This window comes from Danio aesculapii, chromosome 6, assembly GCF_903798145.1.
Source record: "Danio aesculapii chromosome 6, fDanAes4.1, whole genome shotgun sequence".
NCBI lineage: Eukaryota > Metazoa > Chordata > Actinopteri > Cypriniformes > Danionidae > Danio > Danio aesculapii.
The window spans coordinates 44,660,878-44,686,356 of record NC_079440.1 but is presented as its reverse complement, the minus strand read 5'-3'; the positions used below and the strand labels follow the sequence as shown (position 1 = coordinate 44,686,356).

General features: G+C 33.6%; 2 protein-coding genes across 2 annotated transcripts in view; both read left to right on the top strand.

The window, feature by feature from the left end:
• Positions 1-8,103, top strand: part of fancd2 (FA complementation group D2) — a 38,410-nt gene extending 30,307 nt beyond the window's left edge. Inside the window, exons 36-44 of the mRNA XM_056460347.1 lie at positions 2,219-2,341; positions 2,490-2,583; positions 2,673-2,744; positions 2,838-2,876; positions 2,960-3,034; positions 3,694-3,768; positions 3,905-4,051; positions 5,703-5,783; positions 7,832-8,103. Of these exons, the coding sequence (XP_056316322.1) occupies positions 2,219-2,341; positions 2,490-2,583; positions 2,673-2,744; positions 2,838-2,876; positions 2,960-3,034; positions 3,694-3,768; positions 3,905-4,051; positions 5,703-5,783; positions 7,832-7,897 (772 nt within the window). The 3' untranslated portion in view covers positions 7,898-8,103. The remainder of the gene's footprint in view (positions 1-2,218; positions 2,342-2,489; positions 2,584-2,672; positions 2,745-2,837; positions 2,877-2,959; positions 3,035-3,693; positions 3,769-3,904; positions 4,052-5,702; positions 5,784-7,831) is intronic.
• A 2,128-nt stretch (positions 8,104-10,231) lies between these two features.
• The window catches only part of tex264a (testis expressed 264, ER-phagy receptor a), a 155,337-nt gene continuing 140,089 nt past the window's right edge, over positions 10,232-25,479 (top strand). The window contains exon 1 of the mRNA XM_056460346.1: positions 10,232-10,754. Within this exon, the coding sequence (XP_056316321.1) occupies positions 10,497-10,754 (258 nt within the window). The 5' untranslated portion in view covers positions 10,232-10,496. The remainder of the gene's footprint in view (positions 10,755-25,479) is intronic.

Here is a 25,479-nt window from a genome sequence, read left to right as displayed (position 1 = left end):
TTCATGCCAGAGTCCCGCGGAAAAAGTGATTGAGAGGTGGTTATTTGTGTGTAACTTATCTCTATTTATTTATGATTTGGTTATGGGTAAAACAAAGACCATGCGGGTCAGGTAGTTGAAACGGTAGGCTACAAATAATTCATTTGTTATGAATTATTTAATTATTCATATATAATTAATTCACTGCTGCCTACGACGACGATGCCATTGTCCATCGCAATGTCTGACATCTGACAATGAGCCTGATCAAAAGAGATTTTGAGAAGATGAAACTGTGCGAACGGATCAGGATAGCAGGAGACAGAAGCAAAGCGATCTCAAGTCAGACAGAAAACATGACAGAAGAGGTAACTGTGGGCTCTTCTTGAAGATTAGACTGAGTGAGTCATTTAATTATTATTTTCACTTGGCACATAATCGTGAAGTGAACTGAATAGTGATTGTTTATATGATTTTGTAGCTACATATTTTTATTATCTATGACTGACCTATAACGTTATATGGCACAAAATAATCAAAGACTGTTCAGAAATGTGATGCAGTTTGTTTGCGCTATAACCATTTTATGACGTCATGTTCCGGGAAAACTGAAATTGTGTGGTGGACGTCAGTCTTGGTAACTTTTATTTCCTGTTTTTTTTCTGGGAATTATTAATTTACAAATTAAGCACTGAAGACCATGAAAAGGACTTATTCTTTGCCATAAAAGTGATATTACTAAACCTACACACAGGAGCCTGATAAAAAATTCAGACAGTATTCAGAGGTTTTTGCATCTGAACTCTTCATGTTAAAAGAAAGAAATATATTAGCTTTTGGTCTGTATGATGGCAAAGAGGCAGTCAAAATATTTTCAAAATGGCAGAGGCAGTCAAGCATACTTAAATTTTTTCAAACCACGTGTAAATCAGACAATGAGCCTGATCAAAAGAGATTTTGAGAAGATGAAACTGCGCGAATGGATCAGGAGAGCGGGAAACAGAAGCAAAGCGATCTCAAGTCAGATAGAAAACATGACAGAAGAGGTAACTGTGGGCTCTTGAAGATTAGACTGAGTGAGTCATTTAATTATTATTTTTTCACTTGGCACGTAATAGTGAAGTGAACTGAATAGTGATTCATTTACAAATTAAGCACTAAAGACCTTGAAAAGGACTTATTTTATTGCCATAAAAGTGATATTACTAAACCTACACACAGGAGAAAATTCAGACGGTATTTAGAGGTTTTTGCATCTGAACTCTTCATGTTAAAAGAAAAAATATATTAGCTTTTGGTGGCTCAAGTTAGATTCTGACCCATCAAAACATTTCACAATGTCCTACAAGGGGAGGAAATAACGACGTAAATGCTAATTTCAAGTATTAATCAATAATATAGTGTTATATAAATAATAATGAACCAAAGCTGCACTAATGTGAGTTGGGTATTAATAGGGAATTTAGAGAGGGGAGAGAGAAAGAGTCAATAAATTAATTTATATGTTCATTAATCTTCTTACACACTTCTTACACCCATTCAAGCGTTCCTCATTTTAGTCCAATTCTTACATTATGCAAGAAGACAAAATTAATTAACTAAAATATTAATGGTGATCTTACAAAAGGAATATAATTATTACAATAATGTATTCTTTTACTAATTGAAAAATTAAATATTAATTACATTTATAACATGACCTAGATATTTTATATTTTAGGGGAAAGAGATTAACACTATTTTATTCAGCGACTGTAAAGGCATTTATTGTACAGAATATTTAAATAAATATTCTGTACCTTGATTTTTTTTAAAAATTGTAATAAGATATTACTGCTTTTATATATTTCATAAAGTAAAACCTGAGGCAGCATGGTGGCTCAGTGATTAGCACTGTCGCCTCACAGCAGTGGAGTTTGCATGTTCTCCCAGTGTTGTTGTGGGTTTCCTCTGGGTGCTCCGTTTTTCCCCACAGTCCAAAGAAATGCAGTATAGGTTAACTGGATGAACTTAATTGGCCATAGTGTGTAATTGTGTGTCAGCGTGAGAGTGTATGGGTGTTTCCCAGTACTGGGTTGCGTCTGGAAGGGCATCCTCTGCGTAAAACATATGCTGAAATAGTTGGCGGTTCATTCCGCAGTGGCGACCTCTAGTAAATCAGAGACTAAGCCGAAGGAAAATGAATGAATCCTTAATATTTCTGAGGACGTTTTTCAGTAATTTTGTTTTTCTGCTGTAGTGTTTATCTGGAGCACACAGATGATGTTCTGAAGGCGGTGGAGGAAATAGCTGGTGAAGGGGTTCCGGAGCTGCTGAACGCGGCTAAAGATGCCAATTCTCGCAGCTGGCCGACACTCAACAGGTACAGAGGCTTCAAAAACATCTGTACAACTATCCGGAAACAGAATTATTTGGACTAAAAGTACTAATACAATTTATTCCCTGCAACATTACATTCGACCAATCAAAATCAGTTGTGCTCAATCAATCTGTTTTGCTCTCTGACACAGGCAGACATTCCTGGTGTACTACAAATGCATGATGTCAGAGCTAGAGAGAGCGGTGCGCAAGATTCCTGCCAGCAAACAGATGGATAATCAAGAGGTGTGTGTTTGTTGGATGAGTGTATATATTGTTATTTGGGTAGCAATAGAAAGTACAGAGAACAGAGCTAATAAGTGTAATCCGTGCAGATGCAGAGTGAGAAGCTCTTAACCTGGAATCTGGCTGTACGTGATTTTCACATCCTCATAAACCTGGTCAAGGTACAGAAGCCTTCATGTTTTTCCTGTGCTGCTTTCACATTGTTAACATCCACTGCACAAGATCATATTCTTCTGCTTTTTTTTTTGGCTCAGATGTTTGACAGCAGACCTGTACTCACTGTGTGTTTAAAGGTTAGAAATATTTGCACACACAAAAGTATGTTTATAATGATGCTTTAATTAAACAGTATTTTTGTGTTGTTTTTGATCTTTAGTACGGTCGTCTTTTTCTGGAGTCCTTTCTCAAGCTTGGAATGCCTCTGCTTGACTACAGCTTTAAAAAACACAAGGTATTTGTGTTCCATTCATTTTACAGGGTATCTGCCAAAACAAAACCTTATCAAAAACAAAACTTTAGGCCTTAAAAAGTCTTAAATTCGCTGAAATATTGACTTGTCGGTCTTAAATTATTTTAAATGGGTCTTAATTTTCCAATGTCCATGTAAAGCTACTCAATTATGTCCACACCTGTATACAGCATACAGTCACCAACAATACATCTCTAATTACTTTTATTTACAACTCTATTTAACAATATGGTTCCTCACAATAGCATTTGTAAGTTCTCCATGTATTTATAGACCATATGTGGGGAGGACACTGACCTTGAAAGACTGTTGTATGTTTAGTTTATTATAGTTTTTAAAGCTTATCAAAGAAAAGTTTGTATGGCTTGCTTGTTTTGACACATTATTTATGTATTATTCAAGTAATTTTTTAATGGGGCAGGTAAAAATCTTAGTATTTAGCCCTCTATAAGTCTGACATTTCATTCATAATGGTCTTAAAAAGTGTTACATTTGACTTTTTATTCATCTGATTTTAACTTTTTTGGAATGTTTCATCTTAGTCTGCATGAACCGGAAGATGCAGAGACTTCAGTATTTCAGTATGTTGATGTACTTACAAATAAAACTGAATATTGAGTAGTACTGCTGAATCTTTTCAGGAGGACGTCCAGGGTCTACTAAAGACCTTCCAGCTCAGCACTAGACAACTCCATCACATGTGTGGCCACTCAAAGGTGAAAGTCTGCAGTTCATATTGATCCACGGAAAGTGGGATTAAAGATAAAAACAAGAAAATGGCAACGACTTTAAAGATGTTATTACATACCAATATTGCATCAGTAATTAATGTCACTTCTTTACTGTTCTCAGATTAGGCAAGACACAGGGCTGACCAATCACGTGCCAGCATTGAAGAAAAGTCTGGAGCAGTTTGTGTACCGTGTGAAAGCCATGCTCACTCTCAATCACTGCCAGGAGGCTTTCTGGCTGGGGAACCTGAAGAACAGAGATTTAAAGGTGACGTGTTAAATCTTGGTGTTGTCTACAAACACTCCTCGACCAAACCCAAAAAAAGAGACACCCATTGACAGAGCTAATTTAATTCAAGTCCATCACAGTGTTCCTACTAGTTCCATCACTGTTTCGTATGGCATGATAATGTAGTCATGTGATTGAAAAAGAAGCTAAGAGGCTAAATCACAACCATCACAGTGTCTAAAATGACATGTAATGCATTCACCCAATATTGCTCATTCCATCACATGACTTATACGTCTACATTATCACCCAATATTGAATGAATGCAGGCCGTATTAAACACATTGATGTCGTGATTTAAACTCTGCTTCTTTTTTGCTCATTCAATCATGTGACTTGAACATAAAATACCCATAATGCAGAGCAAAAACACAGCTCTGGTCACAGCTTCCTTCATCCTCCAGTTGTTTTTTTTGTTGAATGTTGTCAGCTGGCTTACATCACCCTAAATTCCTAATGAAGGTCTGAAGGGGAAAATGTAGTTTATGGTGGGCCGGTGTCCTGACATTTTATCCTACCCATCAGATTATGCTACCAACATTGTATTTGAATGGTTCTGAGGTTGGGGTTAAAGATCAGGTAGGTTAGGGCGGTATTACAGCTTCATATCACACTACTCCACATTAAAATTTACACTGGTAGCAAGTTGTGCCACCTACTTTTTGAATGGGAGGTAGGACAATCTAACAGGGTAGGACAAATTGATCACCGGTCTGGTAGCTAGTTCATGTAACTGAGTTTCTATAACTACGTAATGTTAAAGCCCTTTTATGTATTGTTCATATTATGTTTTGCATGTTATATTATGTTGGTTTAGTATTTCTAAATAATACAACATTACACACAGCTATTATATGGGGCTTGCAAACTGGAGGAAGTTTGCAGAAGTACCTGCTTTTTGGCCATGTGCATACAGCATAAACTGGGAACGGCTATTGTAGATGTAAGTAGTGTGAGAATTACACACTGACGATCAGGGGGGTCAGCTGTTTGGGTTAGTTTGTGTAATACATGCTTCAGTCATTTATGCATTTATTTTGAATTCCATCTAGTTTATTATTAAAACACATTTGAGTTTTCAGCATTTTGAGGGATATTTAGTGTATTTTGACCTACTGTATTCTCTGATCTGCTATTTCAGATGTTACTGTAGGTTTAACTACAAACTATGCGTCTAATTTAATTTTATTTTCAGGCTAATATAAAGACAAACAACTATTTTATGAGAAAACAAAGTCTTGTGAACATGATGTCTATTGGTGCTCTAGATCTGCCTCTTTCAGACTGATTGGTGCAATTATGCATTAACAATGGTTTGAACCATTATAGGGGTGGTCAAATATATATTTATATCATCTATTATTTTCATTATTAACATTATTGTTTAAAATACAGATCAGAGTGAAATATTTCTCAGTAATAAGCGACTTACACCCCCGCCCCCCCATACATCTTGCTTTGATCTCCTTTAGGGGGGGATCAAGCGTTTATTAGGGAGGTCAATCCCCCCTAAACTCCCCTGTAATTCGCACCCTGGATATAAGGACATCAATTTGGAGGACTAGGTGCAGTTTAGTATTTCTGGATAATACAGGGATGTAAAACATTTTTGTTTGTTTTGTTTTTGCAGGGTGAAGAGATTCTCTCTCAGAGGTCACAGGCAGCTGATGAAGAGGAGGAAGAGTCCTCTCAGGTACAGAGCGAAGCAGAGGTAGGTTGACCTCCATTATTCTGCATAAATGCTCATGTAGTCTTATTGGCTGCAATTCTGAACATAAGCTGTTATTCCTACAGCACAGGCTGAACAATAAAATGTGGACTTTGCTGATGTGAAATTAAATATTTTTGTTAAAATGCCAAAAAAGTAGTTTTTTTTGTAGTTTATTTGCTTTACATGCAAGTGTTGTAATCTAGGTAAATTGATTACCTTAAAGGTGCTGTATGTAAGTTTTTTACTCTTCTAAAGCATAAAAATACCATAAAATGTTTGCAGATATTTAAGAAACATGCTAAGTGAACATTCTTGTTTATCTCAAAAACAATGCTGAAGTCAGATATTCTGCTTTGAAAATGTGTATTACGTGCCTTAACGGCTGTCTTTGTTTTGTTCATTTTAATCTGCCCAATGCCAGTTTAGCCAAATATATTTCAGCACCCCGGGTTGCCTTGGTGGAAAACCATGCATTTCATTAATTCAGAAAAGCTCTCAAAGCATACATCCGTGACCGAAACGCGACCTCCGGTGGACAGTGGCATGAGACAAAGATTCAGAGTTCGACATGAGGTTATTAATAAGCAAATAATATAAATATTAGGAATGTAAACATTAGGTGAGCACGTTACATTGTAAACCCATCTTAACAACACGTTTTGTGATGACACACGCAGTGTTAAACAATTTGGCTGTTTGCACCAGACGAAACATGACAGAATTTTTAAAGCCATTCAGAAGCACAGAATATACACTTTCTCATGAAATGGTAAGGTTTATACTCTAGTTAATACGTATTAAACCTCTTTAACATTATTAAATGTACATGCTGAATCACTCATATGTGTTTAGTTCTAAAGTTCAACCCCAAACTGTTTATTTTATTTTCTAGATCTGAGGTGAACTATCTGCTGCTGCTTTCAGTAGTATGGCAATAAATGTCATGTAAAATGGCATTCAAACTCGCATTGTTAGCATTTAACACTGAATAAAGCACATGAGGTTTACCTGAGGTGATCATTGTCAGTTTTCTGTTTTTCACCTGTGAGAAATAGAAGCTATTTTTATTGTATCAATTCAAGTTGTTGGTTAGGACAAAAACTCCTTTTAATATGGAAAGTCTTCCTTCTATTGGGTGCCGTTGCTTTTTTTCAGAACAGGATTCAAATCCCTCGCTACTGTCCTCAATCTGGCAACCTGCTCTTGTTTTGATCCAGGAGTGCAATACCTATTTCAACCACTGGGTGTCAAACTTACATACTACACCTTTAAAATGTGTTATTCCATCTAACATTTTAGGGTCATGTACTGTTTTTTATTTTTTAAAAAGAAGTCTCTTAAGGTCACAAGGTTTTTTATTTCAGTCGAATCGGTAATGCTGTGAAATATTATTATAATTTAAAATGGCTCTTTTCTACTTCCTTTGTGTATTTTGATACATGTCATAACAAAGCTAAACTTTCAGCATCCATTGCCTGGAGAAAAACAATTGAACAACACTGGATAAAATATCACAATGCTATTTTGGTTTTTGATTACTCATTTTATGTGCTTTTTGTCCAACACATTTACCATTATGATTTATCATAACGGTTCCCAAACACTCAGCAAACAAACGGCATCAGCTCATGGGTGAGCCCACAGTGACTATTGACTTGCCCTATTAACTAACATTTGATAAATCATCAAGAATGTTTTTAGAATAAATAAATAAATAATCTATATCTTGGATGGCTTAAGGACAAATTAACAGCAATCTTTTTTTATTTTAAATGAAATGGAAATATGATATGTATATGATATTTCTCATATCACATTAACATATTCGTCTCCTGCCCAGCAGCATTATTTTGTTATCATGCATTGTCATCTAATTCACAACAGCAAATATGCAGCATGTCCTGTGACCGTCTATAATTGTCTTAAAAGGCATGTAATGAATTTCGCTTCACTTGTTTTGGGAGTTCAATTTCCTCATTGGATCCTTTATGAGGGATTTTGTGATGTATTTTATTTCCTGATGTTTGATTTCGTCTGTTTTGATGCAGGAGAGTGACTCTGATGAGAGAAATGATGGACAGGAAGAAATGGAGGAATCAGATGAATCAGACTGAAGTACACTAATGTTGATTTATTGTTGCATCCAATATATATTTTTTCCTTTCTAATGTTAAATGGACAAAAAGGCTGATGTGTATTGTTCAGTTAACTATAATCAAGTGGTTTTCTTGAGAAACTATTTGTGTTTTCATATTTTAGGATATTTGTTTGTTGCCGTTTGCTGACATATTTTAATAAAAATGTAAATGTTAATAATAAATTAATGCCAGTTTCCTGTATGTTCTTGTGCAGCAGGAAGATATTTGACTATTGTAAAAGCAGGAATGTTAATGACTATAAATAAAAAATTAAAAAATAATAAACACCAATAATAATAGGCTATTATCTTGAGTGTCAGTTATACTAAGTTACACACAGGTCTCTAATAGCAAAAATGATCATAAAATAACTTTCTGCATCCACCATCAGTCTTGATAGCAACCAAAGATAAATTCATTTTATGGATTTAAACCCTTTAAGTTTCAGTTTTCAACAGGTACACGCATGATGAATGTTGAATTATTATTGTTATTATTATTTTACTATGAATAATTTAGGGGTGTCACGGTGGCTCAGTGGGTAGCACAGTCCCCTCACAGCAAGGAGGTCGCTGGTTCCAGCCTCGGCTGGGTCAGTTGGCATTTCTGTGTGACGTTTGCATGTTTTCCCCGTGTTCGCATGGGTTTCTTCCAGGTGCTCCTGTTTCCCTCACTGTTCAAAGACATGCACTATAGGTGAATTGGGTTAGTTAAATTGTCTGTAGTGTATGAGTGTGAATGCAAGAGTGTATGGGTGTTTCCCAGTGTTGAGTTGCGGCTGGAATGGTATCCGCTGCGTAAAACATGTGCTGGACAAGTTGGCGGTTCATTTCGCTGTGGCGATCCTTGATTAATAAAGAGAATAAGCAGACAAGAAAATGAATGAATGAATGAATAATTTACATGCAGTTCTGTCACAGCTAAAATAAACAAAAAAATATGTATTTGCTATTTGCTGCATAAGTCAAACCTGAGAAAATGGTGACAAAACAGTAAATAAATGATACTTTTTTATTATTGTTTCGCATTTATTTTTAACAGTTAAAAGGTTTTACATTTTATTTATTGATTTGCTTGCTGAAAAGGCACAGAGATAAAATATTGGCATTTTATGGAATTCAATAACCCTTTAAATTTCAGTTTTCAAAAAGTATATGCAAACTGAATAGCAAATTTGTATATTTTACATTTTATTATGAATAATTTACATGTAGTCCTGTCAATGCTAAACAAAAAGACTATTTGCTGCATAAGTCAAAACTGAGAAAATGGTGAGAAATAGTAAATTATACTTTCACATTTATTTTAATAGTTAAAGGGTTTTACATTTAATGTATTGATTTGCTTGCTTAAAAGGCACAGAGATAAACATTGGGCTTTTAGGGGATTCAATAACCCTTTAAATTGCAGTTTTCAAGAAGTCAGAATTATTATTCCCCTTTGAATTTTTTTTCTTTAATTATTTCTCAAATGATGTTTGACAGATCAAGGAAATGTTCATATTTGGTAATATTTGTTTCTTCTGGAAAAAGTCTTTTTATTTCAGTTTTGTTTTATTTTTTTTTTTGTTTTTGTTTTATTTTCTAGAATAAAAGCAGTTTTTTATTAAAAAAATATTTTATGGTCTATATTATTAGCCTCTTTGAGCTATATTTGTTTCGATAGTCTACAGAACAAACCATCATTATACGATAACTTGCCTAATTACCCTAACCTGCCTAGTTAACCTAATTAACCTAGTTAAACCTTTAAATATTTTTACTGTCATCATGGCAAAGATAAAATAAATCAGTTATTAGAAATGAGTTATTAAAACTATTATGTTTAGAAATGTGTTGAAAAAAATCTCTGTTAAACAAAAATTGGGGGAAAAAATAAACTGGGGGGGCTAATAATTCAGGGGGGCTAATAATTCTGACTACAACTGTATGTAAACAACGTTGAATGCCTATTTTTTATAATTATTTAACATTTTTATTATGAATAATTTACATGTAATTCTGTCAATGCTATACAAATAAAAAACAACAACTGTATTTGCCATAAGTCAAACCTGAGAAAATGGTGACAAAATGGTAAATAAATTATATATTTTGGCCTGAGTGTAACTATTGTGTACCGAGTGTAAAACAAATTAATGAATGCAAATGAGGGTGGAATAAAATGCCAAAACAACCGATTGTTTCAGCTGACCAAAACACTGAATCGGTTGTATACTTGACCTGTTCAAAAGAATCGATTCGCGCAAATGAATCGGACTTAACACGACTATTTGGTTGGCTCGTTCACGCCATCCCTCTGAGTCACAGTCACATGGTTAACCAGGAAGCAATGCGCTCAATGTTTTTGTGCAGAGGAGGATAAACAAACATTCAGCTGTGTCAATACACAACTAAACTTACCTCACGGTAAAGCCTCGACACTGTAAATGTAACATCTGCCGAGCGACACGCGAGCAAACAGGCCAATTCGCATGCTGAAGGACTGAATTTGTGTTTGTTTTCCCTGTAACCGAGAATTCTTCAAACACGTTGACCGTTTCTGAGCGTGATTTTGTGAAGCCGGGCAAACAAAAATGTCTGACTTTATCATTTTACTGCTGATTCTGTTTTTGGTCATTTGTCTGATCGTGACTCTGGTGGGCTTCGTTTTTTACACCGGTCTTTTCTCGGAAGTCGTGATTCGGACTGGATCTCCTCCGGTAAAAAACATCACGATTGCATACAAGTTCTGGAAGAGCTCGTACAAGGCCAGCGGAGCCGCTTTCACGGAGAGCTGCAGCATCGGACCGAAGCTCTCGTCTGTTGGTGTATTTTACGATGACCCCAATCAGGTCAGTAGCTTGACCCTTCTTGACCTCTTATTAATCAGTGAGGTAAATGTTGTTTTATATACGCTCATTCGTTCATTGAAAACTTGTGACACGATCTCTATATTGTTTACCATGGTACTAAGAATATTTAGCCTGAAATCACGTTTAGTGACTTCAAAACAACATTAGCACTATTTATTTGACTGTGAACAAGGTTGGACTTTGATAGTCATTGGCTGCTATTATGATTTCAGTGTTTAGAATTTGCAAATAATACTTTTATGAAGTTATATTATTAAAGGGAAAGTCTGAATGTGTGAATATGAAACCAACCTTAACTCAATCTCTTATTGTTAAGACAATTTCTGCCCATTGTGTTTAACATAACAACAACAACAACCACGTTTCCAGGTTTAAAATGAAGCTGGGATGATTATTGTATTTTTTGGCACAATGTAATGAGGTAACGAAAAACAACTCTCAGGTCTAAAAATTCTTGTTTAAAAAACCTTTTGAATGGCCTTTCTGAACTTGCTGGTTTATTGAGGCTACTTTTGTGGAAAAGGCAGAAAACTTGGTAAATTATGTTGTCAGTTGCACACACACACACAATCATAAGCATTCATTCATTCTCTTTCGGCTTAGTCCCTTTATTCGTCAGGGGTCGCCACAGCGGAATGAACCGCCAACTATTCCAACATATGTTTTACAAAGCGAATGCCCTTCCAGCTGCAATCCAGCACTAGGAAACACCCATACACTCTCACATTCACACACATACACTACGGCCAATTTAGTTTAATCAGTTCACCTATAGTGCATGTCTTTGGACTGTGGGGGAAACCGGAGCACCCAAAGGAAACCCACGCAAACGCGGGGAGAACATGCCCAGCAAGCATTTTTTGTTTTTAAAAGATAGTTGTCTAATAGACATCGTCTTGGCTAAAACGAGGCCAAATTTGGGCTGTCTAATAGTTCTAATAATAAATAAATCTAATAGTTATCTATGAATAGGCCAAAACTAGACTAGACGTCAAAAATAAACAGAAATGAATGACTACACATATAAAGTCTGTCTATTTGACGATTAGTCTAGTTTTGGGCTATTCTTAGATGTTTATTATATTTTATTATATTTACTAACAGCCCAAGTTTAGCCTTGTTTTAGCCAAGCTGTCTACGTTTAGATGTCTCTAGACACAAAATTGTTTGCTGGGTGCAAACTCCACACAGAAATGCCAACTGACCCAGCTGGGACTCGAACCAGCGACCTTGCTGTGAGGTGACAGTGCTAACCACTGAGCCACCGTGTCGCACAATCATGGGCATATTAAAAAGTTTATTGAATGTCCACATAACAAAAATACTATAGTAAAATTTAGTACAGACTATAGTTTATTTACACTTTACTAGAGTAAAGTATATTAAACTGTATATTTTATATTACATCCTAGGCTGTCATATTTATTCATTCATTCATTCATTTTCCTTCTGCTTAGTCTCTTTATTAATCTGGGATCGCCACAGCGGAATGAACTGCCAACTTATCCGGCATATGTTTTACCCAGCGGCTGCCTTTCCAGCTGCAACCCATCACTGGGAAACACCCATACACTCTTATTCACACACACACATACACACTACGGCCAATTTAGCTTACCCAATTCACCTATAGCACATGTCTTTGGGCTGTGGGGAAAACCGGAGCACCCAGAAGAAACCCATGCGAACACGGGAAGAACATGCAAACTCCACACAGAAATGCCAACTGACCGGCCAAGGCTCGAACTAACGACCTTCTTGCTGTGAGGTGACATCGCTACCCATTGCACCACCGTGCACCATATTTATACCACTTCATGAATACTACAGCATACTGCAATATTAGCTAACTCTAACTGTAATAAATACTGTAGTATACTTTATTAAACTGTGGTGCATTTTAGGATAATGTCCTGTTTGTATAAAACGTAGTACTGTATTTGGGTTTATCTTGCTGTGGTTGTAACTACCACAGCAACTATAAACATTTCTACAAAAGTAATTTACTGTAGTAATGTATAGTATTTACTATAGATTAGTATTATTATTCATTCATTCATTTTCTTTTTGGCTTAGTCCCTTGATTAATCTGGGGTGGCCCAGCGGAATGAACTGCCAACTTATCCAGCACATGTTTTGCGCAGCGTATGCCCTTCCAGCCATAAGCCATCACTGGAAAACACACACACAAACTCATTCACACACTCATACACTATGGCCAATTTTTAGCATACCCAATTCACCTGTACCACATGTCCTTTGGACTGTGTGGGGCAAAACCCGGAGCACCTGGAGGAAACCCACCACAACAAACCCGAGTAGTAGTATTATATTGTGTATTATGATAGTATTATGTCATATGGGTAAATCAGAAACTTCAAACTAAATTTGGAAGGCTATGAAAATTCTCTCTCTTCCCTCTCCCTCTTCTCTCTCTCTCTCTCATCTCTCTCATTCTCTATCTCTCTCTCTCTCTCTCTCCTCGTCAATCTCGTCACCTCTCATCTCTCTCGCTCTCGCTCCTGCGGTCTCTCTCTCCTCTCTCTCCTTCAATCATCTCTCTCTCTCTCTCCTATGTTACAAATGTATTGCCAACAGCAGATATAAAGATTACATAAAATTAAAAAACATAGATATTTAATAAAAATACAGTAAACAGCAGTAGTAGTAGTAAAAAAAGGATATATACATATAAGAATTAAATACAAATATAAATAATATATCATATTATTCAATATATCACATTATTATTCAATATATCATATTGATATTTCATACAGATATTTAAAATTTTAATCAGATAAATGATTGATTATCCAACATTTATTATTTGAAAATGTTTATTATACCAATGTGGTGCATTTATTATTAGGAATGCTCGGATATCGGTATCGGCCGATAATCACATTTATGACTCGATCGGTACTCGCCAATTTGGCCGATCACATGAACCGATTGAAAGTGTTTTTTTACAGGTTTACAAGTAAGAAGTTGCGTTTTTACTTCTTATGCATCAAATATGCACGTCAAACGTTTTCTTCATTGACGCATGTTAATTTATTCCTCCATCATTTGCAATGTTTCCAAATTGCATTGTTCGTCATTTTTCACCAATTTTGTTTATTTGTTTTATCTATATTATTTTCTGTGAAGCTGCTTCTGACCATGACGTGTCCACACTAAATGGAGAGACATGTTTAAGGGATTATATGCAACATCCTTCATTTATTTTCCTAGGTAAATCCAGATCTCCAGTTAAGTATCACACTTAAGAGGGTTAAATGTGCTTGATGCAATGTTAAAGTTATATAAAGCTTGAATCGGTATCAGCCGATCACCATGACAAGGAATCGGTACTCCGTATCGGCTCCAAAAATCCTGATCGAATCATCTCTATTTATTAATGTAAGAATATTTATAGTTTGTTTATTCTTAGTTAAAAAGTAAACATAATTTAATCCAGAACTTTGCTGCCTACTAAGAAAACAGACATGCTCATGAGAATCAAGCCTCAAGCATGCTATTTTAATATTAGAAACCTATGATTCACTTCAGTAAACATCTGTGTTTTCAAGACTGACTCACAAACATTGTAAACCTTTCCTAATATTGTCTCATATGTTTTATTATATCCTAGTATTCAGTGTCTCATAATAACCCATTAGCTGTGGATGTTTCTGAAAGTGAACATCGACCTCAAAGAGGAGCAATTCTTGAAGATAAAAAGACTTGAGATGCAAAACATTTTCATATTCTGTGTAGAGAATAGATTGAATTTAAACAGCTCATCAGAAAGCGAAACAAATACAGCATGCAAATATGTCTGATGTCTCGGCAGATAATAGATTTAAATTTACAGCAAAACTGGTCATGCTAGAAGACTCTTGTTGGGTTGAATGGGTGTTATTAAAAATAACTGCACTGATCTAAAGCTGTGCAGGCATTGTGCATAAGTATTGGGAGGTTTGGCGTGGGAAATGAAAGTTGAGTAACGAATCTGTGTTATTTTGTGCAGCATAACAACCATTGCCAAATGGATTCGCTGGCATGCAGGATAGACTGGAACGTCTCACTTGTTTTGTGTATTTAGCCATGCCAGTGTGATGATTTTTTTTTTTGTTCTGTTCCAGTGTATCTTGTGAAGTGGAACAGGTGTGGTTATTATATAATTGTTGTTGAGAATAGTATTAGCAATTATTATTTCATTGGGAGTGCAACGACTGGTATTTAAACGAATGGCTAGTATTTAATTGTTCCTGCTGTGTCATGTTTGGTGGAGACAGCCAATTTGCTTGTCACTGGAATCTTGTTGCGTTATGTGTAATTAGAACACAGTATGCTCAATTGAGGTGCGCCTCACCTTGGCTGCATTGTAGACGAGAGCAGGCGGCTGCAGTAAGAGGAGGGCTCAAAAAATACATCAGAAGTCGGACACTTCCCGAATCTCGATGTTTTGCCGTCTGGAAACGGCACCATTGGCGGAGATCGCGTTCAGGTTTTTTATCGAGGTGAATATTATATTGAAAATAATATCACTATAGTGAATATTATAGTGTTTTTAAACATATTTTTTTCAGTATTGGGTTATTTTTATAGTTGTTGTGATACCAGAGCAACTTTAGAGTTTAAATAGGCTATTTTTATAATATGGTTCAAAAACACTAACGTTATTCCTATAAATTACTATAGTATTTTTTTAATGTGGGAGTGGATGCAATTTGAAATATCACTGTTTTTACAAAAAGATGGTCACAATCACAGAAGACGAACAGCTCATTACTTAAAAGGGTGTATTTAAAATAGAAATCTGTATATTGAACAAATGTTAAAAGAATGACCAAATAAACAGCTTATACAGCAAGAAAGCTTTCAAAAAATCTCATTTGGCTACATTATAAATTAAGTAGCTACAGCAAGATGCTTTTGAGTGACAGGGCATGACAAATTTTTGTTTGACACAAAGAAATTCTTAAAGGGCTTATTATATTGACATGTTTATGTTTATTAGGCCTATATAAACAGCTTTTACTCCAGCCAGACTAAAATAAACAGCCTAAGACTTTCTCCAGAATAAATACTATTAGACTAGGAAATACTGTGAGAAATGTTCTTTTAAACATGACTTTTGACTTCACATAAGTGTGTGTGTGTGTGTTTTGTTTACTACACCTTTTTAACTTCTCATATGAAACCACACAATGTTGAGGCATAATGACAGAGCAGTCTGATTACCTTTGTATGTATGTATGCATATATGTAGCCTATGTATTGGATTTACTTTCATGGAATAACGTTGCATAAAAATTACAATACAAAAAAGTGAAAATGACAACAAGCAGGACTTTAAACTAAGAGAGAAATATAATACAGCACATGCACATCCTAATGTTTTATTAGTTACATTTAGTTATATTAGATAGGTCACGCTATGTTTTTACAAAGATGTGTTTTGTTTTTGTTTGCGTGTAAATCTAAATAAATAACCACATGTAATGCTCTTTATGACTTTTTTATCAACGAAAATACAAAAAAGGTATTTAACAAAGCCAGGGATATACCTTAGTAGAAACAGAAGATAGAGAATAAGGTGTAATTTGTCAGTCTCATCCAATCAGCATTAAGCTGCCAGTCATTTCCAATGATGCTTTTGGTGAGCGCAGATTTCTTTTATCTTTGCCATGATGACAGTACATAATATTTGACTAGATATTTTTCAAGACACTTCTACACAGCTTAAAGTGACATTTAAAGGCTTAACTAGGTTAATTAGGCAGGTTAGGTTAATTAGGTAAGTTATTGTATAGCGATAGTTTGTTCCGTAAACTATCAGGGAAAAAAATTGCCTAAAGGAGCTCATAGTTTTGACCTTAAAATGGCTTTTAAAAATTCAAAACTGCTTTTATTCTACCTGAAAAAAAAAGCGAATAAGACTTTCTCTAGAAGAAAAAAAGCATTATCAGACATGCTGTGAAAGGTTCTTTGCTCTGTTAAACATCATTTGGGAAATATTTAAAAAAGAAAAAACAATTCAAAGGGGGGCTAATAATTCTGACTACAACTGTATATATGATGATGTTGAGGATGCATCCATAGGGGAATTACCAACCTACGTCACATGGGTTCAACCGTGCTTACCAGTTGCAAAAAAAGACCCGTGGCAATAGCAAACATATCGTGTTGTGCGGTAGGATGCCAAGATCAATGTCCAAAAATAGAAAACTTAAATTTTACCATACACCACAATGCTTTTAATGCTGGACTCTGCAGTTCTCATTTTATATCAGATAAGTTCACGCTATGCTGAATCATACACATTACTCGTTTTTGATTGCAGCAATGATTTTAGCAAAAACAGTTAAAAAGGATTAATTAAACTGCGGACACTGAATGCTAAGAATGAAATGTGAAAGTGTAAGTTCACATACCCTGTCGTACAGGTGCAGTTTGCTGTCAGAATGCAGTTGTTTTGCTTGTTGATGATTACCCAGGCCTTGTACAGTTCCGTCTTCTTGTTATTGGCTAGGCAGAACCTCGGTTTTTAGCACTACAAAGTTTTGAATCTGGTAATCATGGAACATTGTTATGAACACTATGATCTTCTATGTGAAGCTGCTTTGACACGATCTACATTGTAAAAACGCTATACAAATAAAGGTGAATTGAATTGAATTATTTCTTGCACATGACCACACAGAACAAAATTGTAGGCGTCCGAGGACTTGTAGGCCTTTAACTTCTCTTGTAAAATCACTTGGATTTTCAATGAGATAGTTGTATATTTCGGGCTGGATGCTTGACCATTTCATCTTATCCAATATCCATTGGGGGGTGCTATTGCAAATGGACCTGTCAGACGAACACCGCTCACTTTAACGTTAATTTTGCAGAATAACTGCTTATCACTGGGTGACAAGCTGTTATTATACACTGAAAGCATTATGTAAATAATATATATAATATGTAATCAATATAATTTATCTCTAATACAACAACAAACTCTGTACGCATTGGATGTCATTCCCTGTAAATGTAAATGCTAACGCACCTGTTTTTTTTCTGCAACCTCAATGCGCGCGCATCCTGAATGTTTACGAACCGGTATTTTGCCTATATGTTGATTTTGAGGATGCACCAATTCACTATCACAATACAACTGAAGTAAATGTCTATTTTATGGTTATTAAAAAGTAAGCAAGAGCACAGCAACTCCTTGTTCTGTTTATATTAAAGGGTCAGTTGTATTTCTTTTATTAATTTATTTGATTTGTGTAGACATAAATAGACATGACATGTCATCAGCGGCCATATTGGAGAGCAGAATGTAGAGAATTCCAATGAACCAAATGAAACTTGCATATTTTGGTGAACATTTCTGTTATTGAAAAAGAATAATTAATGTCATGTTACAAGTTTTATTTATAAAACTATAAAAAAAAAGCAATTTGAGGACTATAATCTATGCCAAAAGATAACAAATCAAGCAGAGGAGATGTGTTTGTGGTTGGTCAGACTGAAACAAGATTTACAGGTCAAGAATCTTGACAACATTCATGCTTGTTCAAATATTTTTCAGTCGAGTTGGTGAAATATTAAGCTAATGTCTTAATACTGATCATACAGTTTTTTTTACCATCTTCTATATTTCCCAAAATATTGCATCCATTTCTGCTTACTAAGTACTTCTCTGTGATTTATAAGCTTTCACACACTTGGTTTAAACCGCATAAGTAGGCAGAAAAACATATTCCAGCACAGACTCATTGGAAATATGTGCTTCAGTCTACATTTTTGTAAAACCGCAGAAACGTTTTTAATGAATGCTTCGTGGCAGTACGACACCAGCAAATTTTTATTCCTTTTCACACTAATGATAGTAACAGGGATAGTTATGATAGTTAGATGAATAAAGGATCATTTTCATGCAGTTTTTTTTGCACAGCACCAAATAAATATCACAAAACACCTTAACAGTGCCTATTATTTGTAATCGAATACATTTACTCATCTGAGTATTGTCAGCATGGCCATGTAAATGAGTAACTGAAGAAATTTTCACAATGTGTCCCATAACATTACTCCTTTAGTTTCATTTCATACTTTAATTTGCACAAATAAGTAAAAATGTCAACGTGCATTAATATTGAGCAAGAAACGTTTTATTGCTTTGTGATTGTCAATGAAATCAAGAAGAATTTACTTTGTTCTTATTATTTTATTTAATATCAATATTAATTAGCTTCATAATTTTTTATTTGAACTAAACTGCTATTCCCAATGTGCCATAGGGTGTAGACTGGGGAGTATTGTAAAATGGGGTTAAAACTTGCCCTGTCTGCTTATTTTTCCTCACTTTATTAATTCAGTGCCACAAGAACAAGTATTACAAATTCTAATATTTTACCTTTTACTCTTTAGCTGAAAAATCTAAAACAAAAATAACATTAAAAACAGACATTTAAATGTGTTCAGAGCATTACATGTTTTCGGTGCTTTTTTGTTTTGTGATCGTTGTGTGATATACTCATATAAATTGAAGTCATTTATAAAAAGTTTGTATAAAAATTTACATTAAGCACAATTTTCCTTACATATTCGATACTCTTACACTGTCAGTTTGACCAGTTGGAAACAACATATGGTGATGTCATCAATAAAATACACACTGAGTTTCTTTTTCTTTTTTTTTCTTGAGACGTGGCATGTTTCTGAGAGAAAGATTATAGGTTTTACCCCCAAAAAATGTTTGTTTGAATTGTTCATTTTGTTCTTTGATAAAGGTCTTGCATAAGCAGTAAAGTACAGATATTATATCACCAAATTATCTAACCGTTACATCTATCCCCAGCTGGTTGTAACAACGGAACTCTTTGTATTTAATATTAACTCACAAAATCTCTGGTGTTGTTGTACGAGTTCAAGTGCATTCATTTGTAGCTGACAAATGTGGCTACTGCATATCAAAGTTTGAGAGATCTAGCATGATCAAGCACTACTGATCCTCAAACAGTTCCCGTATTTCTAGAATGACTTAAACTTAAAAGTCTTTCAGCTAAAGTCTGCATGAAATCTTTTTTTCAATGTTTATTTTGCTAGTGCACTTTGTTAATCTTAAGGGGAACAATTAACCCTTGTGTGCTGTTGGGGATGTTTTCATCCTCTCTGTGGTGATTTTGAGTCAAAATTTGGCCACAACTTTCTCTGTTTCAGCAAATGGGATGATTTTTGGTGTCAAATCTTATTTTGACGCATAACCTGCTTTAAAATTGTTCAAAAACCCAATACATTGTGGGAAAGTAGACTACCTTTTCGTTATGTTGGTGGCTGTTTTTGCCCCATTGACTTCCATTATTGACATTTTTGTTTGCAAATCCATGACACCATATTATTATGTTTTCTTGATTGCTGGTGGTATTCCCTGTTGCTTAGAGGTTTATCCCCTGTTGCTATTAAGGCCTATCCAAAGGGTTAATGCCAACTGATGATCAACAGTAAAAATTACAAATTTTACTTCTCCTCAATTGGGAAATTCAACAACAATCAAGAATGCATGATTATTTGGAGCTAAGGCTTTGCAATGGAAGTAAATGGGCAATAACAGCCACCAACATAACGAATGGGTAGTCCATTTGAACAGTACTCAAGAGTTAAGCTGTGCAAGTTAATCTACTTAAAAAAACGTTTGTTTTGGAAAACATTAATCGTAATCTGACCATTTGCTTCTGCTCTGGAATTTCTCTGGCAGTCTTTCTCTCATGTCAGTTTGACGGCTTTGATGAAATATGCATAGCCACACTCCTCCAACCGTTAGTTTGCTGTAAGTGAAAGATAGGAGGAGGATCGCAAAAAAAAAAACTCCACCCCCTACTCAATATTCTGTTTAATTTGGAAATATGTCTACATAATGAAATAAGTGCGACTGACATGATCCTGTCAGCAGCTGATGTGTTGATTTTTAATCTGAGAGTTTGACAGAAAAACGGCCTACTTTGCTTTGCATTGCCTACCCAGCTTCAACCTTGTTAGTCAGACACTCGGTAGACAGATGTCACGCATCTTAGAATAGAAAGGAAAATATGAAACGTTTTCAGTCACACACTCTACATTCAAGGCCAGTACAAACCAGATGATGACGTGGCTGACAAAATGTGAGTAATTCGGCTGAAAAAGGTCTCTAAGCAAGCATTGAATTCCAGACAGACTGTGTTAATGGACATGATATTGGATATGATGACTGGAATATATTAATCCACCATGACCACTATATACTGAAGAAAATCCAGCTTTATTTGACATTAACAGAATATGATCAGACATCAAGCTATTTTTCCATCTGGTATTTCACTGTAATTATGGTTCAGTGGAAAAGTGGAAAATGAGACATTTAGTTTTATTAAATTGTGTATTTCTTTCCAGTACGATTAATTAAGACTTATAAAAATATATTTTTATTGTTGTCAAGTATTGAACATATAGATTACAATATGTAAAAATGAGAATATACAATAAAATATTCATACAAATTCAATAAAAAAGGAAAGTAAGGAGACAACCATACAAATAGCTTAAAAGATTCACATATGAACCTAGTTCAAGTTCAAACTAATTTATTTATAAAACACATTTAGAAATTGCCACAAGACTGACCAAAGTGTGCATAAGACAGAGTTATATTTAGTAAAACTATAGAGATAATTATAAAAACATGGAAATAAAACCAAGAGAAATAACAGATATATATGTGTACTGTTATTTTTCTATTGCTTTGTTATTATATGTATATAGAAACAGAACAATAGAAAAAACTATTGGTATAATAATAATAATAATAATAATAATAATAATAATAATAATAATAATAATAATAATAATAATAATAGGCCTAACTGAACATATTTCAATAAGATTTTAAAAGTGATTTGAGATAGAGATGGTCTATTAAAATAGATAGTGGTATAAGTGTGTTTTGCTTTACTATTATTCAGTCCAAGTAACAACTCAATAAAATGTTTCATATCTATCTTAAATAACAAAAGATTGTTTTTCCCCTTTATGTAATTTCTGTTTGTGTGTATGGCACTTTCTTATAACCAAACAAAAATGAACAATGAAGATCACATTTGATGGTAAACTTTCTCTATACAAATAGAAAAATACATCTTTCTCAGAACAATAAACCTTCATTCCTAAATATTTAGTAAATCGGCCTTCCAAATCCATCTGAAACCATTTACTATAAATGCAGTTTAAAAATAAGTGGACAGCATTCTCCATTTCTGTGCCACAAAATGTTGCATTCATTTATTTCAGTATCTAAGAAGAAGAGTTTCAACAGGTTGCAACAAATGAAATATTTAAATATGTACTCTTCTTATTTGTTATGCCATGTTTTATTAGGTAGCATGAATTAAAGGGTTGGTTCACCCAAAATGAACATTCTGCCATCATTTACGCACATTTATGTTGTTCTAAACCAGGGGTGTCCAAACTCGGTCCTGGAGGGCCGGTGTCCTGCAGATTTTAGCTCCAACTTGCCTCAACACACCTGCACGGATGTTTCTAGAAAGCCTAGTAAGTGCTTGATTAGCTAGCCCAGGTGTGTCTGATTGGGGTTGGAACTAAACTTTGCAGGACACCGGCCCTCCAGGACCGAGCTTGGACATGCCTGTTCTAAACCATATAGTTTTTTTGTCCTTCATTGAACACCAAAGGAGAAAACAGTAATGACTAGAAATGCTTGTTGATAGCTTTGTGTTAGGATGCTGTTTGTCAGTGTACACCTTTCACTTTTTATAATATTTATTTAATAGCAACTTGGATTTCTCAATTAGTGTTTATGGAGGAACAAATATCATATTACTTTCAGAAAAAAATGCGATGAACTTTTTTTGGGAGGGGGTTAACTGTCTTGATGTTTGCACTGCTAAAAGCAATAAGGAAATGTAAAGGTCAACAGAGCCGAAGTGTGTTTTCTCAGTGCTGTATAAACTGCCGCATCAGCTTAACCAGGCTTAAGCTGATCCCTTTGTTTCAATGAAAGTTGTCAAAGCAGGTTGTGTGTTTTGGAAATCAGTCCAGAAACACTAGATGGCACTCATGATGCAGAGAAAAGAGCTTGTAGAACAAATGGACAAATTGTAGTCTACAGGTTTTAATTCTAAAACAGGGCTTCTCTTATCTTCAGTATTGATTTTAAGGATGTCTGGCTCCACAGCATATTTAGTAATAATAATAATAACAACAATAACAACAACAATAATAATAATAATGACAATAAATATGATAATAATAGTAATAATAGTTGTAATAATAACAACAATGATAATAATAATAACAATAATAATAATGACAAAATTGTGATAATAATAATACTAGTTATAATAATAATAATAATAATAATAATAATTATTATTATTATTATTATAATGACATGAATAATAATAACTATCATTATTATTTAAAAAATTATAATAATAATACAGAGTTGTTAATACCATTGTTTTAGAAAACAGTAACAGTGATATTTAAATGATATAAATTATATTTAAATATTTTCATTTATTATTATTAATAATAATAATCGTTATAATAATAATCATAATAATAATGACAATAATAATGACAATAACAATAAAAAGAATAGTTGTAATAATGATAGTTAAAAAATAATACGGATTTGTAAATACCATTGTTTTAGAAAACAATAACATTGATATTTAAATTATATTTAAATATTTTAATTTATTATTATTATTATTATTATTATTATTATTATTATTATTATTATTATTAACACATGGTTATTGTAATTCAAAACATCAGATTCATCATCATTATTATTAATAATAATAATAAATACATGATTATTGTAATTTAAAACATCAACATTAATCATTATTATTATTATTATTATTATTATTATTATTATTATTACTGTTTGAATGTCAACAATAAAAATATACAAATTCCATTGATTTATACATATTTTTTAGATTTAGTTTGTTGTTGTTATATATATATATATATATATATATATATATATATATATATATATATATATATATATATATATATATATATATATATATATATATATTATTAATAACAATTATAATCATTTATGATTATTATTATTATTATTATTATTATTAAAGTTTGATTGCCAACAGTAAAATAAATTCCATTGGTTTTAATGTAAATTTATTTCAATCTCCAACAATGTCATTTATTACTAGAATTATTATTAATATATTAAAATGTACACATATTTTGTAGATCATTTAAAGGTATTCTGCCTGAAAAACATCTGTGTTTTTACATTTGTATTTACTTTTGTCATGTAGAGACATTCAAGCATTCCATAAAGCTATGTGTTTATATCCTTTAATACAGTAAGAACACAAGAGAGCTGGTTATTATTCTGCATGTGCTGATGTTGTTCTCTGCTCTGTCTGTCTGAATAATGCAGTGATGTTGGAGGAGGATCGGCTCTGTTTATTGTGTCTCTGTATTGAGACGGTGACAGCGGTGGGCTTTTGATTGACACTCTCACCTTTCACTGTCCAGCCTCGGTCTTCCCTAAAGCCAATTAGCGTGAGATCTGACTGTGAACGGTTGTTAGCGCTCGCTGAGGTCGCTGGCCGCTTTTAATTGGCATAATGCTCTGCTCTTATTAGCATGCTCAGCTGTCCCGCAGGATCAGGGCTTGATCTGCTCGCTTTCAGAAGGTCAGAGACCAGCCGAGACCCAGTGTTTGAGTCTGACATGCTAAAATGCAGGAGTTTACAGCGCTTACAAAAAATGCCTGGATATGCCTGCTTATCTGTGGTGCTGGAAAACATGAGATTTATCTGGAGCGTTTAAGCCACAATTCTCTGTGGTTCAAGTTTGAGATGTAGACAGAGTTATGCTTACAACAGAAGTGCGTGACATGAGGTTATAGCATGACAACAGGATATAGGATGTGTAAAAAGGAGTAGTAGAGTTGCAGAAAATGTTAGTTTACTCACATACTGCATGTGTTTTATAAAAGAAAATGTAATACTATAAAAAAAATTATTCAGATTAAAAAAAAAAATATTTTAACACAAATAAATAAATATATATTTGGTCTGATTATTTTGTTACAGTTAAAGTTAATTATACAGTTAGTTACAATTAGTTCAAATAAATGTTTTTACAGCTATATGTTTTAAAATATTAAACTGCAGTTTCAGCAGTCATTACACCAGACTTCAGCATTATTATCTGAAATTATGGCATTATTATTATTATTATTATTAATATTAATAATAATATAATTTATATTATAATTATTTTATAAAATAACATTTTTATTATTATATTAGTATTATTATTTTATTATTGTTATTATTATTTATAAAATAACATTGTTGTTGTTGTTGTTGTTGTTGTTATAAAATTATTATTATTATTATTATTATTATTATTATTATTTTATAAAGTAAATATATGATTATTATTATTATTATTATTATTATTATTATTATAAAATATGTTTATTATTATTATTAAATATTTGTATTGTTTTTATTATTGTTATTCATATTATTATTATTATTATAAAAGTAACATTATTATTGTTGTTGTTGTTGTTGTTATTATTATTATTATTATTATTATTATTATTTTATTATTATAAAAATAACATTATTATTATTATTATTATAATAAAAATAACATTATT